The sequence below is a fragment of the Schistocerca nitens genome, chromosome 5 (genome assembly GCF_023898315.1).
Source record: "Schistocerca nitens isolate TAMUIC-IGC-003100 chromosome 5, iqSchNite1.1, whole genome shotgun sequence".
Lineage (NCBI taxonomy): Eukaryota > Metazoa > Arthropoda > Insecta > Orthoptera > Acrididae > Schistocerca > Schistocerca nitens.
In genome coordinates, this window is record NC_064618.1 from 759,078,693 (window position 1) to 759,092,324 (window position 13,632).

A 13,632-nucleotide genomic window follows, 5' to 3' on the forward strand; every position below is an offset into this window, starting at 1 on the left:
TTCAAGAAGTGAAAAGTTTCGTTAGCTACATGCAAAATAGCAGTGCTCATTGTAAAATTGTGTTGCAAGTATATTGTACTATACACTACACTTTGAAAAAGTGATACACCAAAACTGAGAGATGTGATCACAGAGAAATTTATTTCACCAAAAGGGTCATGACACTACACAAATGATTACCATTATAGACCTATATATGCACTGTGACTGTGGAAATTCAGTACCGAGTAGCATCACCTCGTGGCTGCAATCAGAGCCACTAGGCATTGTGGCACAGACTCAAAGAGCACATGAATATGCTGGGGAATACTCTGCCACATGGTTTGTAGAAGCATCCACAAAGCATCAACTGTGGCTCCAGGATGACATGAATGAACAAGTTGCTGACTAACCATATCCTAAACATGTTTGTTGAGTGACATGTCAGTGAATGGGAATGCCAGGGAAGCAGTGATACTGTCATTCTGTGAAGAGGGTTTGCACACTCCACACTACATGCAGCCAGGTGGTGTTCTGCTGAAATGTGGCATGTGGAATGACCTGCAGGAGGGGCAGTGCCTTGGGCTATAAAACCTCCCTGATGTATGGTAGCTGTTCAAATTACCCCCAGGATGCGGGAGGCGAGATTGCACGTTATAGGCAATGTGTCTCAAACCATCACACTTGACATTTGTCCACTATACTGCTCAGCAACATCATTTGCTCAATTGTGTTCACCACAGTGGTGTCAAACGTATGTGTGGCTATCACTGTAGGACAAGTTGAAGTGCAACTCATCCAAAAACACTACATTTTGCCTATCAGCATGTCAGTGTAGGTATTCACATGACCATTGCCATCTGTGATGTTAGTTGGTTCTGGTCAATTGAATGGCCGGTGTGCCACCAGTCCAGCCTGCAGAAGATGGCATCAAACCATCAATGGAGACATGTTCACACCTGTTGCAGTGCTCCAACATTGCGCCAGCACTGTGGCTGGAGCTGTTCTGTTTATCAGAGCCAAGTGGACAAGATGACAGTCATTTCAAGCTGTTGTCACATTATGTCATCCGGTATCCTGTTGGGACTGTGAACAACCTTCTTCACTCCACAGGTTCCACACAAGCCTCACCACTGAAGCAGCATGCCCTGTACAAGCCGCAGTGTCACAGAATGACAGCCCCACCTCCCGGATACCAATCATTCTATTCCACCCTGTGATGTCAGTGAGGCATATTGGCACTTGGTTACGTGTTTCCACTTTGTACGGTGGCTCTTCCCCAACTGTCCCTGTCTGGTCACATAAATGAGGATGCTGTTGGATGTATGTCTCACCATCTCTCTGCCATTTAAATCACTTACTATGGTTCTGCTGTCCTGCACATCTCCTTATCGTGGCATGTTACAGATCTCTGCTTCTGAGTGTTTCACTGTCTACAAGCAGGAGTGTATAAAGACTTCTGTATTTATGGATACAGATAACTATTTCTGCTGAAAATACAAATCCAATTGAGTAAATATTCAGCTACCTTTGGAAGATACTGAGCTGATATTTAATATAACTGGCAACAGCAGCTTTCTTTTAAATTGAAGTGGCATAGCATGAATAGTATTAAGCAGTATAGTATAGTGATTTATCTAATTATCATAGTGTATAGATTAAGCCTCTGTAATTTACTTGTTTTAATGTATACTTTGACTCACTCTACATCCTCTAAGGTTCTGCATCTTAATGGGACCTACAGAGCACGATACATGTATGAATGAATTAACACCTGGCTACATGTTCCTCCCACCTCAGTTTTGTTTTTGTCACAGTAAGAATTATGTCTGTTACTCTAGTCTACTCCATGTTCCATTTGCTTGTTTCCTGTATTTGTTATTAGTGGCAAATATGCATCTCCCCATTTCTAACTGAACTACACATTGTCTTTGACTGGCTTTCCATTATATTGTGTTACTGGACACAGTCATTAATCATGATACAGCTTTAATCATTTCTAATCACTGGGTCATTGAGTTTAGTTAAACTATGAATAAAATGGAATTTATTTCATACAGGGTTGTCACAAATAAGCAAAAATACATAGCCTGTAAACCACTCTTAAATGAATCATTAGCCCAGTCATTATAGTCCACCCATTAACAGTCCAATTGCGAACAAGAACACAGCTATGAACACAGCAGCATCATAATCTTAGAAAACTGAATGGAGGTTATTACTGGCTTCATAAGACGCTATGAACCAAGTGTGGAATGTTGGAGTTGGCTGCCTTTCTGCAATATGCATGTCAGTGGGACTACACATTGTACTCCCTTGTAGTGGCCTCAGCCTGTGTAATTCCACATCAGTAAGTGTCTGCTCTGCATAATATCATCAATGCTATCTATCTTGGTATCTGTGGTGACAGTACGCATGACTTAAGAGAGTACCACACCACAGTCGATAAGTCGCACTTGAAACACTCATAACATGGCAGCTGCATGGGTTGGCAGTACAAACTGTATCGAAGTCCACCAGGGGCAGCAGCTGCCAACCAATGGCCGTCATGTGTGTGGATAGTGATTGTTTGATGTGTTTGATGCCGTTTTAAATACTGGAGCACTGAGCTACTGCAAATAGTACACCAAGCTGTTTACAGTCTCCAGTTACCACCGAGTCTACAAGCTGCATTGTTTGTCCACTGTCTTTGAGACTTAAGCTTTGTAGCCATCATAGGCCAGCCATGGACACTACATAGGCATCTCTCAGAGGCACATGGCAGGACTTTAATATTTTAGAGGACTTGTAATAATTTCAAACATCTATTTGTTCTGGACATTTCACATGAAGCAGTATCATTTAAGTTGAGTATTTCTTCATATTTAATGAATATCATTTTACTACTAATTGTTGGGAATCTTTCTGATAGAATACAACCTACGCCATCCTCCTGCATTCCCAACAGTATCGCTATCTGGAGGAGTGTCAATCAAATTGATTTTAACATCACTTTCTGGTTTTTGATTTACCCACTGCACTGCAGACTATTTATACTTTTCTGCTCATTTTTTTTCTGTTCGTTTAGACATTGTCTTCAATTGGTTTTATACAAAAAGTCATTGATTGCTTTTTTTGTGCTACTAATATTTTTCATATATTGATTATACATTATTTTAGTCTTATTGAAATTGATTTTTAAGCCTACCTTCAAACTGTTTTGATAATTTTTTCCAGTAAGTGTTAAATTTTATCTGCACCTGATGCTAATGGCACAATGTCATGTGTTAAAGAAAGGTGGTCCAAATATTTTTCATTAACACTTGTTCCCTCTTCATTTCTTCAGTTTAGGTTTAATAATCTCCTCAAACACACACAAACACATTTAATTACTGGAAATTAAGAATGTTTCAATTGATTTCAGATTTTTCAACATACCAATAAACCTTTTACCTGCAATACACAGTTCTTCAGAAATTTATGGACACATATCTGATGGACCACTAAAAGGAACACCAATATCTGGAGTGGGTAGCTAATATTACATGCATGTTTCATATGTTAAATTATAATAGTCAAGAAATGGTAAATTATTTTTCTTTTATATTGTAGCTAAGGTATTATTTTGGTAAGATTAGAACATTCCTTTTTATAACCATTGGTTTCTATTTTTCTGTAGTGTCTAGGTGATCAACAGTCTGCATTGCTTGGTCAGATGTGTCTAAAAGAAGGACAAGCAAAATGCACTTATGGTACTGGATGTTTTCTTCTGTATAACACTGGGACTAAGGTAAACATCCTCAAAAAATAAATATTGTAGTGTAGGAACTGTCAAAAAATGCAACAAACTCTTTCAAACTAAAGATATGCACTAGAAGGTCTTGATTTGGAATTGTTGGACACACACACACACACACACACACACACACACACACACACACACACACACGCGCGCGCGCACTCACACTTGTTCATTCTCATCATGTCCTGTAAATTAAATCATAAAGGAGAGCCTTAAAGGATGAGAAATATATCTATTTATAGATTAACAGGCAGAAGCAGCCTCGGCAGCCTGTACGTGTAAAGTATACTAACAATCAGCAGTGACTACAGGCAACTCAGTCATATTGATAATTATGAAAATAACCCTTTTACATTACTTTTATATAACTATTTTAGGGAAATTCAAATATTTGGTTTAGTCATAGAAGGACACTGTTACACATCATGTTTGAATACCTGGAAAAACAAATATCCTTCCTGATTTCTGTTTAAGAGTTTTGCTCCAGAATATGATACTCCATTCTGAATCTTAGACGGGGCTGCAAAGTCTGTATGGGAATCATTTTTACCTGTAGCTTTGTAGCTGTGAATTTTACAATTGTTCTTAATTTCATTCTTATTAATTATTAACTTAAAAACCATTAGGAATTAAATGTCGTGGGATATAAGAATATGGCAAGAGTGAAGTTGGTCTATAATTAGAGGTTACTTGCATAGCTCAACTTTAATAAATAGGTCTCACCACTACATATTTCAGGCTCCAGGAAATATACATTAACTGACTAGAAAGGTAACTCAAGTAGGACACTATAAAGTTGGCACAATATTTCAGTGCTTTGGCTGAAACACCATCAAAGTCAGAAGAGCTACTGCTCTTAAATGAGCTAATGATTTTTTCTTCTTGTATTATATCTGGATAGAGTCATAGGTTTATTTTAGTAATGACTGGATTTTTATGTGCTCTACAGCCATCTGCAGAGCAGTGTTGCATCAGAAGCTTTATAAAACAGCTGACACCTGTCATTGTAAAAATAAAATCAGTAATTGATCTTAGTTATAATAAAAGGAAAAAATAATCTTTTTAGTCACAATTTTCTACGAACTGGAAATTATGCCATACATTTCACAAAAGTAATGGTTTTTGTGATCTCTCTAACAGCTAAAGTGGCAAAACTGATGTCTGCTGGTGCAATATGCAGTGCCTTTCCAAGCAAGTTTAATGGACTTACTCTATATGATCAACTTTTATACCTGACAATGAGAAACCCAGGATGGAATAATGTCAATATTATGAAAAAGATAGTTGCTACTCACCATATAGCGGAGATGCTGTCTCACAAACGCAGGCAGAAGCAGCCTCTCTCTCTCTCTCTCTCTCTCTCTCTCTCTCTCTCTCACACACACACACACACACACACACACGACCACTGTCTCTGGGAGGCCATATTGCAAGCAGTAGCGCATGATGGGAGAAGGAACTGGGTGGCAGGAGCAAGGAGGATGGATAGCAGGGTAGGGGTAGGGTATGGGGTATGGTAAAGTACTGCCTGTGGGAGCCTATAGGGGTGAGGTGGAGAGAGGGTAGGGCAACTAGGTGCAGTTGGGAGGTTAGACAGATGGCAAGAGGGAAGGGGGGGGGGGGAAGGAGAGAAGTAAAAAGACTGTGGGTGCCTTGGTGAAATAGATTTATTTATTTATTTATTTTTATTTATTGATTTATTTAACCTGGCAAGATTAGGGCCATCAGGCCCTCTCTTACATCTAACCAGGCATTCTACTTATTTTACATTCATATGTTTTAGTAGGCATGTTAAACTACATCTAGTATAAAAAGTGAAATAAACAATTTGAAAGGTACACCTGGAAAAATACATACATATAGAGTTTATATTCTTAGATCACAAGTACTGTTATAATTAGACATTATTGAAGAGACAGATTTTAGATAAGAGTGCTGGCAGCAGGGAGTATGAGGGAGACTCATGGTGACGGGAGGAGAAGAATAGAGAGACATGATGAAACATAATTAAGGAAATACAAAGGAAAAGAAGATTGCGTGGCTAATAGAGATAGATGAAGAGGAAGGCATCTCAGGAGCAAGATAGGAGACGCTAGCTTTGCTATTTGACGGATGAGAGGATTGGCCTTGTACATCAGTTTTGTGGAGAACTTTATCAGGATGATAGTAGGAAATGCTTCAGCTTCTTCTTAAAAGCAGCAGGAGATTGAATTTTGCGGAAGGTAAGGGGCAGTTTGTTCCAGAGGCGGACAGCGGCAACTGAGAAGGAGTTTGCAAAAGTTTTTGTTTTGTGAGTGGGCACAGTTAGGATACCAAATAAGAGTGACCTCGTGTTTCGATTATGATGGCATGACAGGTTTTTAATCTCTGAAGCAAGGTACTGGGGTGCTTGCACGACGAGGAGTCGGTGAAGTAGACATAGAGTGTGGTAGTCACGCAATTTGTCCGGCCGCAGCCACCCTAGCTCGGAGTATGAAGCACTAACATGATCATATCGGCGAATGTTGCAGGTGTAATGCACACAGGCATTCATGGTTAGCTCTAGCCGTCTTTTGTTTTCACTACTCATGCCTTGTTGAATCACATCACAATAGTGGAGGTTCGGTAGAACGAGTGCTTGCACGAGCTGGCGTTTCAAGTCCTGTGGAAATATGTTCCGAAACTTTTTGAGAGCATAGAGACAAGCAGACGTCTTTCGGCACACTGCGACTGTATTCTCCGCCCAGTTGAGATGCTCATCCAAAGTTACACCCAAGTTCTTCACTGTTTTCTGGTATGGTATTGGAGTACCGTCGAGCAGAATAGGAGGTAGCCGTTCGCGGAAATCTGAACTTATTAATTTCTGATGGGCTATTAAGATTACTTGCGTCTTTTTTGCATTTAGTTTAAGCCCCAGGTTTTTTGCCCATGTCAGTACTGAAGACAGATCATCATTCATCTGAGCGATTGCAGTGTTTACATCTTCAGGTCTGACGCTTAGGTAGAGCTGGAGGTCGTCGGCATAGAAATGATATTTACAGGAGGACAGAACCGACAAAATATCGTTGACATATAAAGAAAACAAAAGTGGTCCTAAGACTGATCCTTGGGGCACTCCCGAGGAAACATGTTTCCAGGAAGATTTTTCATTTACGCAGACAACACATTGCTGTCTGATCTTTTAAGTAGCTTTCAAACCATTTCATTGCACTATCAGAGAAATTAAGCTGTTGCATTTTTCTGAGCAATATGTCAAAGCTAACAGTGTGAAAAGCTTTGCTGATGTCCAGTAGCGTCAAAATTGTTGCCTTTCGATTGTCGATGGCATATTTCAGGTCATCAGTTACTTTAATTAGAGCAGTGTTTGTGCTGTGATGTTTACGGAAACCGGATTGAAATTTGTCATATAGGCTGAATTCATGCAAGTGTTCAGTGATTTGGTCATGAACAATATATTCAAGTGCTTTGGAAACAGCAGGCAGTATGCTAATTGGTCGGTAATCACTAGGCAGTTGCGGGTTTTCGATCTTAGGGATGGGTCGAATTAGGCTTCTTTTCCATGCAGTGGGATATATTCCGTTCACGAGGGAAAAATTAAATATGTCAGTTAAGACAGGTACTAAGATATCGGCAACATTCTTAATCATGGTTATACCGATACTGTCGTTGCCTATTGCATCAGAAGAGATTCTCATTATTGCTTTTCTTGCCGTATTTGTTGTTACATGTTTTAGATGGAAGGTATCGTTGTTAGTTATCCTGTTTGGGGATTCTTGTGGACGGTAATTATCAGCTGTGCTGGTATTCAGAGGTGCAGAGAAGAATTCATTTAATTCGTTAGCTGACACATGAAAAGTAGTTTCCGATTTTGCCTTTCCGACCCCCAAGCTACGGAGATTCTTCCATAGAGTCGTGGGCGTCAGATCGCTGGATACAAGGGAGCGAGCGTGCCTGATTTTAGCATTGCGAATGCATTGTTTCACTCTGTTCCGTAGCTTTCTATATTCTTCGAAACGCTCGGGTTTCGGATCTGCCTTGAAACGCCTGTGGGCAGCATCCCTATTAGTCATCATTTGACATAATTCAGCTGTCAGCCATGGAGCAGGAGATTTTCTTACACGGATTGTGCGCACAGGTGCATGTTTATCATAGAGGGCAGTGAGTTTATCACCAAGTTCATTAATTTTGCCGTCGATTGTGGGTTTTCTGATTATTTGATGCCATGAGATTTCTGAGCAATCGGCTGTTAGAGCATCAAGGTCAATACGTTTCATGTTCCTACAAGTTATGTAACGCGATTTGATCCTTGGGGGCTGCACAGAGTAGGCCAGGAATATTACATCATGTGCTGAGAGGCCAGGGGCCGATGTTTGACCAACATCTCTTACTTTGTCAGTCTGTTTCATTGCGATTACGTCTATAAGAGTATGACTGTGTGCCGTATGGTGTGTAGGTTGTAATGGAAGAATGTTCATGCTATTGCAACTAAACAGTCTTCTTAGGTTTATTGCGGAGGGAGTGTCTCTTAGCAGGTCTATGTTCAAGTCACCCATTACGATGACATGTTCGTATTGACACTGAAGTGAATGTAATTCCGACTGGAAGGAACTCACTGAGCTTATTTTTGGCGGCTTGTACATGACGCCAGTCAAGAATTTCCGACTTTGTATATTTATTTCAATGAACATGAATTCAGCCTCTTTTTCTTCAGCAGGATTTGACGTACATAAGACTTTCGCTTTGAGATCTGTTCGTATATACGCGCCGACCCCGCCACCTCGCTTTTTTGATCTGTCTGCCCTAAGAAATGTGTACCCTGGGAGATGAAAAGATGCAGAGGATATGTGTGGTTTCAACCACGTTTCGGATAGGAGGATTACGTGGTAGTTTAGTTGGTTGAAGAGGAGGCTAAGTTCTTCGTAATGTGCAGGTAAAGACTGGATGTTGCAGTGAGCTGCTAAAAGCTCTGACCCGTTCCGCTGAGCAGCCTGTAGTAGGGTGGCAGACTGGTTTGTCCCTTTGTTAGGCACTACCTGCCGCGAGGGGCACTGGCCGCTGCTTCCGCGAAGTGACATAACACAGGGGTGTCCGAGATTTTGCGCGCCCTGTTTGTGACACAGCGAGTGCCGAAAGAAAGGCGACTGCTAGAGATTTCCTGAGGTTGCGGGAGTATAGAAAATGGATTAGTGGTATTCGGTGCAAGGAGAATATGACCAAAATAGTGACGGCTGTGTGTCACTGTGTATCCTCTGTCGTAAGAGGAGAAATGTAATTAGCGTATTTGAAACAGCTTAGGGTGGAAATAAGGGAAAAGGGAGTGATTTAAGAGGCCGATGCTGCCAGCAGAGAGAAGTAAGCTTAATAATTAATAGATTCTCGTAGGAAGCTAGAATTAAATTGAAATTTACTAAAGTGATACTGGTAGTGATTATCGTAGGAAGCTACAATTAGATTAAAATTTGCTAAAGTGATACTGATAGTGATTTTTGTTATGAACAATTTAAACCGAAGAGATGGGTGATTAATGAACTAAAGGAGAGACTAATAATTGCAATAGAACTATTTCAGAACGGAAGAGAATAAACTGAGAAAATGAAAAAAAGTATTAGCAGTAACTAAAATTAAGTAATGGTTAGAGCTACAGACACAAAAAAAAGTGAAAAGTTAATACAGTTACAAAAACAATTAGTTGAAGGTACAAATATGGGTATAATTAAAAAAATTAATAAAATTACCAGACTATATCTGAGTATAGGGCTGTTACAATTTGCAAATGGTGTTAAGTTTGCACTTTTGGCTCAAGTAGCTTCACTTAATACTATTCAGTTCTGTCATGTTTGTGACTGTCTTCTTTCCAGCTGCTGTCTTAATGATTACTCTGCCATCCTGAGTCCACACATTCTGAAGACCGAAATGGGATATGGCACTGTTTAAAATCTTTAGCCGTTCGTGTGTCAGATCTTCCCTTATTGTAAGCCCTGTCCTTGCTAACTTCTTCTTCTGGGTAAAGATCTCTGCCCTTTTTCGGTACGAGACAAATTTAATTATTATTGGACGAGGTTTGGTGGCACCTGGTAGTTTTCGTCCCACCCGATGGCTCCTATCAATGTCTGCCTTGGTCACTTCAACGCCTAATTTTTCATGCGCAACCTGTATAAGCAGGTTTTCCGTGTCTTCCTCCTTATTTTCTACTACTCCAAACAGTCGTAGACTATTTCGCCTTTGGTACTGTTCTAGTTCGTCAGTTGCGGCAGATAGCTTCACTTCCAACTCTCGTGCCTTTTTCTCGTATTCAGACACAGACTTTTTTAGTGCTGTAATTTCGGCAGTATTGGCCTCAACAGTTTCACGCATTTTGGCCAATACTGCTGCCGTTACAGTATCTGATATCGTGCCTGCTATCAGATCGAGATTGTTTTTATCGCGAAGCGCAGCGTTTACCTCAGAGCGGACCAGCTCCGCTCTACCGGGAGCCGCGGCCGCACCTTCCGCCAAGAGCGGGCCCGCCGCACCTGCTGCTTCCCCACTGCTGGACGCGCTGCTGTTGACTCTTCTGTTTACCATTTTCTCGAAGATATTGGCGGAGCACAGAAAAAAAAATAGCACTACTGCACAGAACACTGTTGTTTACACGATTTCCACTTGTACTAGACAACACCACCTGCGAGAACACCTTCGAATTCGACTAAATTTCGCGAGCCGAACTTAACACGTGTTACACTGTAGCCGCCATGACACATAGAGGCATGTGTATGGATGTAGTGGGAACAAGGAATGGGATAGGTGGGTGTAGGACAATGTCTGACAAAGGTTGAGGCTAAGAGGGTTATGTGTTGGGCAGTGGGCTCAGTAGATGGGTGGTCCAGCTGTTTCTTAGCCACAGTTTGTCAGTGGCCATTCATGCTGACAGACAACGTGTTGGTTGTAATGCTAATGCAGAACTCGGCACAGTGGTTGTAGCTTAGCTTATAGATCAGATGATGGTATAAGTGATGATTGTGGCCAGACTGGAGTAGGTGGTGGTGGGAGGATGTATGGGCCAGGTCTTGCATCCAGGTGTATTATGGGATATGAGCCATGAGACAAGGGGTTTGGAGCAGGGGTTGTGCAGGGATGGACAAGGATATTGTGTAGGTTTGGTGGGCAGTGGAATAGTACTGTGCGAGAGGTGGGAAGGATAGTGGGTACGACATTCCTCATTTCAGGTTGTGCAAGGGATAGTCGAAACTCTGGTGGAGAATGTGATTCATTTGCTCCAGTCCTGGGTGGTACTGAGTCATGACAGCAATGCTCCTCTTTGGCTGGGCAGTGGAACTTTGGGAGGTGGGGGTTGACATGAGAGATAAGGTACAGGAGTTCTGTTTCTGTACTATGTTGGGAGGGTAATTAAGGTCTGTGAAAACTTCAGTGAGACCCTTGGTATACGTCAAGAGGGACTGCTTGTCACTACAGATGTGTTGGTGACAGGCTGTTACTTTTGGAATTTCTTACTAGCAAGTGGTTACTATCACTGGATGGACACAAAAACAATAAAAAGTAAATCTGACCCTGAGTGCTGATGGTAAATTAAATAAATATTCAAAATGAAGCTTTGATTGTAATGAAACTGAACATTAACAAGAACTTCATATTAACTGTTTTGACTCATAACAGTGACCATGATCTTTTAAAACAAAGATTATCCAAAATTTGATGGTGGCTCTTTGACTTATGGAAAACACATGTTGCAAATTATTAGGAGAGACAGGAATGCAAATAAATGGATTAGGGAACAGATTAGAATGAGAGACAACTATCATAATGATTAAAAAAAGTGGAAGTTGGCTGGACAGTACTCAGGAACTTGTACGGTAGGTTGCCAAAGGAATTTCTTTCCTGAGTTCCAAGAAATGAGAAAATACCTAGAGTACAAACTTTTGGGACAGTAGGTAGATGACATTAGAAGACAGGCAAAAGTAACATTGATTCATGTCCTGAACACTGTAATGCATGAAAATGTCTGGAGGAGGCTTTTATACAGCAGTGGATATCAGTTGGTTGCTGCAGATGATGGTGTGTTATATTTGCTGCCTAACAATAAAGTGAAGCATACAGAGGACATGGTCAGATGTCAGTGTAAATTCATAAATGAGTACATTATGAGCAGGTACATGGACACACCATTGGCAGGTATGTAAATGATTACAGTTGCAATTCTCTGTGACAAACAAAATGACCAATAGAGTGCAGTAGTATTGTTTGTGTTTAGTAATGGTATCAAGCCTGTAAGCAGATATGAGGACTGTGAATGGCATCAGATGTTGAGTGATCACTGTAAAGGATGGGGAGATGCCACATAGTTGTGTAAGACAGTATTACCAGCACATGACACAGTTTGAAAATGGTCTAGAGTGCATATGGCACTTGGCAGAGTTATTGGTGGTGGTGGTTATTGCCCAATGGCCCTAAAGACACACTGCTGACCAAGAGAAATGTTTTATTAACTTTCAATCCACATTACATCATTAGTAAGAAAACACACGTCACTCCAGCGACCCCATCCAGCACTGGGTCATGGACAGCTGCTTCCGCCCAGCTGAGGCACCTTGCTATGTTGATATCAGACCAAGTGATGGCTGGTGGCCTGGCAATAGGCCATGAAGTTGACAACAGCAGCCTTCCTCTGCTTTTGCTGCTTTCACTGACTCAGGCCCCACACACGTGCCCACTGCAGAGGAGGGTGGAGGCTGCTATGGACAGGGCACCACCTCTGCCCTCTGGCGGTAGTCTGGCAATGACATGCATGGATAGCAGTTCAGTGGTGCTGTGGCATCAACTCCCACAAAGATACCTTGTGCTGGTGATGGCTGGCCCATCCTGTCATTGAACCAATGGTGGCAGCTGGCAGTGCCCAGTCTTCTTGCCGTCTGAAGTGGTCCTGGACTCATGGTGGTGCTGCTGTACCCTGAATCAATCTGTCTCAAACTTTGAACCCATTTAAATGGCTGTGAAGTGCCTTCATTGCATTATGATCTGGCACCTGGTCACGTAACTCACAACAAGGGTCTTGTTCTGGTGTGGTGACATCGCTGTCCCTCCTTTGGCTATTACTGTTGCGTAGTGCAAGTTTCCACTGAGTATGGCTAGCCTGACGCACAATCCTTTTGCACACAGGTTATTCTGACCCACATGTCACCACACTGCACTTCCTGGCCTGTGGTTGCTACCACAATACTTTGTGGTGACTTTCCTATCTGTATTACTAATTTCACTAAAAAGTGGGTAGTGATACTACACTGCCCCCCTCCATGGGGAAGACCCAGCTGTCTGGGACTTAATCAGGACTGGTTCTCTTTCATAACTATGTCCACCCTTGACCTATAAAATCAGCATACACTACTAGACTGGCTGTAAACTTAATGCATTGACCTTTATGGCTGCACTCCATCTTCCTCAAGCACTTGAAATTCTTCTTTTTATGTATTTGTACTACTACAATTATCACACATTTACTTTGACTATCATCACTTTGGAATCTTTCCTTGTATTGCTAAATCTCACAACATCACTAAAGGGTCTTTTGCCCTGCGCATTAACTCAGAGACTGCAAGGGATATTTCACTGCTAGACCTCTTGCCGTGCTTATGCACAACCAGCCTTTAACTGTCCCTTCCACACTTACAAAGCAAAAATGACATTCTTTCTTTCTTAATAAATTACCTTAATGTTTCACCTCAATAAAACATGGACTGGCTTGATTAAACTCTTACACTTGGCATCTTGTCTGTTTATCCTGTAGTTTTTTAACTGTAATTTTTAACCCTTTTTTTAGTAACCTTTGGAACGTTTCCCTTATGGGAACAGTTCTCCCCTATACCTCCCAAGGAACCATATTCCCAAAACTATTCTCACAA

At 41.3% G+C, this 13,632-nt stretch overlaps 1 protein-coding gene across 6 annotated transcripts in view; it reads left to right on the top strand.

Annotated features, from left to right (window-relative positions):
* LOC126259565 (glycerol kinase) overlaps positions 1–13,632 on the top strand; it is a 179,913-nt gene that overhangs the window by 113,773 nt on the left and 52,508 nt on the right. For all 6 annotated transcript variants that reach the window (XM_049956469.1, XM_049956467.1, XM_049956468.1 and 3 more), the window contains exons 6-7: positions 3,383–3,485; positions 3,638–3,748. In XM_049956469.1, the coding sequence (XP_049812426.1) occupies positions 3,383–3,485; positions 3,638–3,748 (214 nt within the window). The remainder of the gene's footprint in view (positions 1–3,382; positions 3,486–3,637; positions 3,749–13,632) is intronic.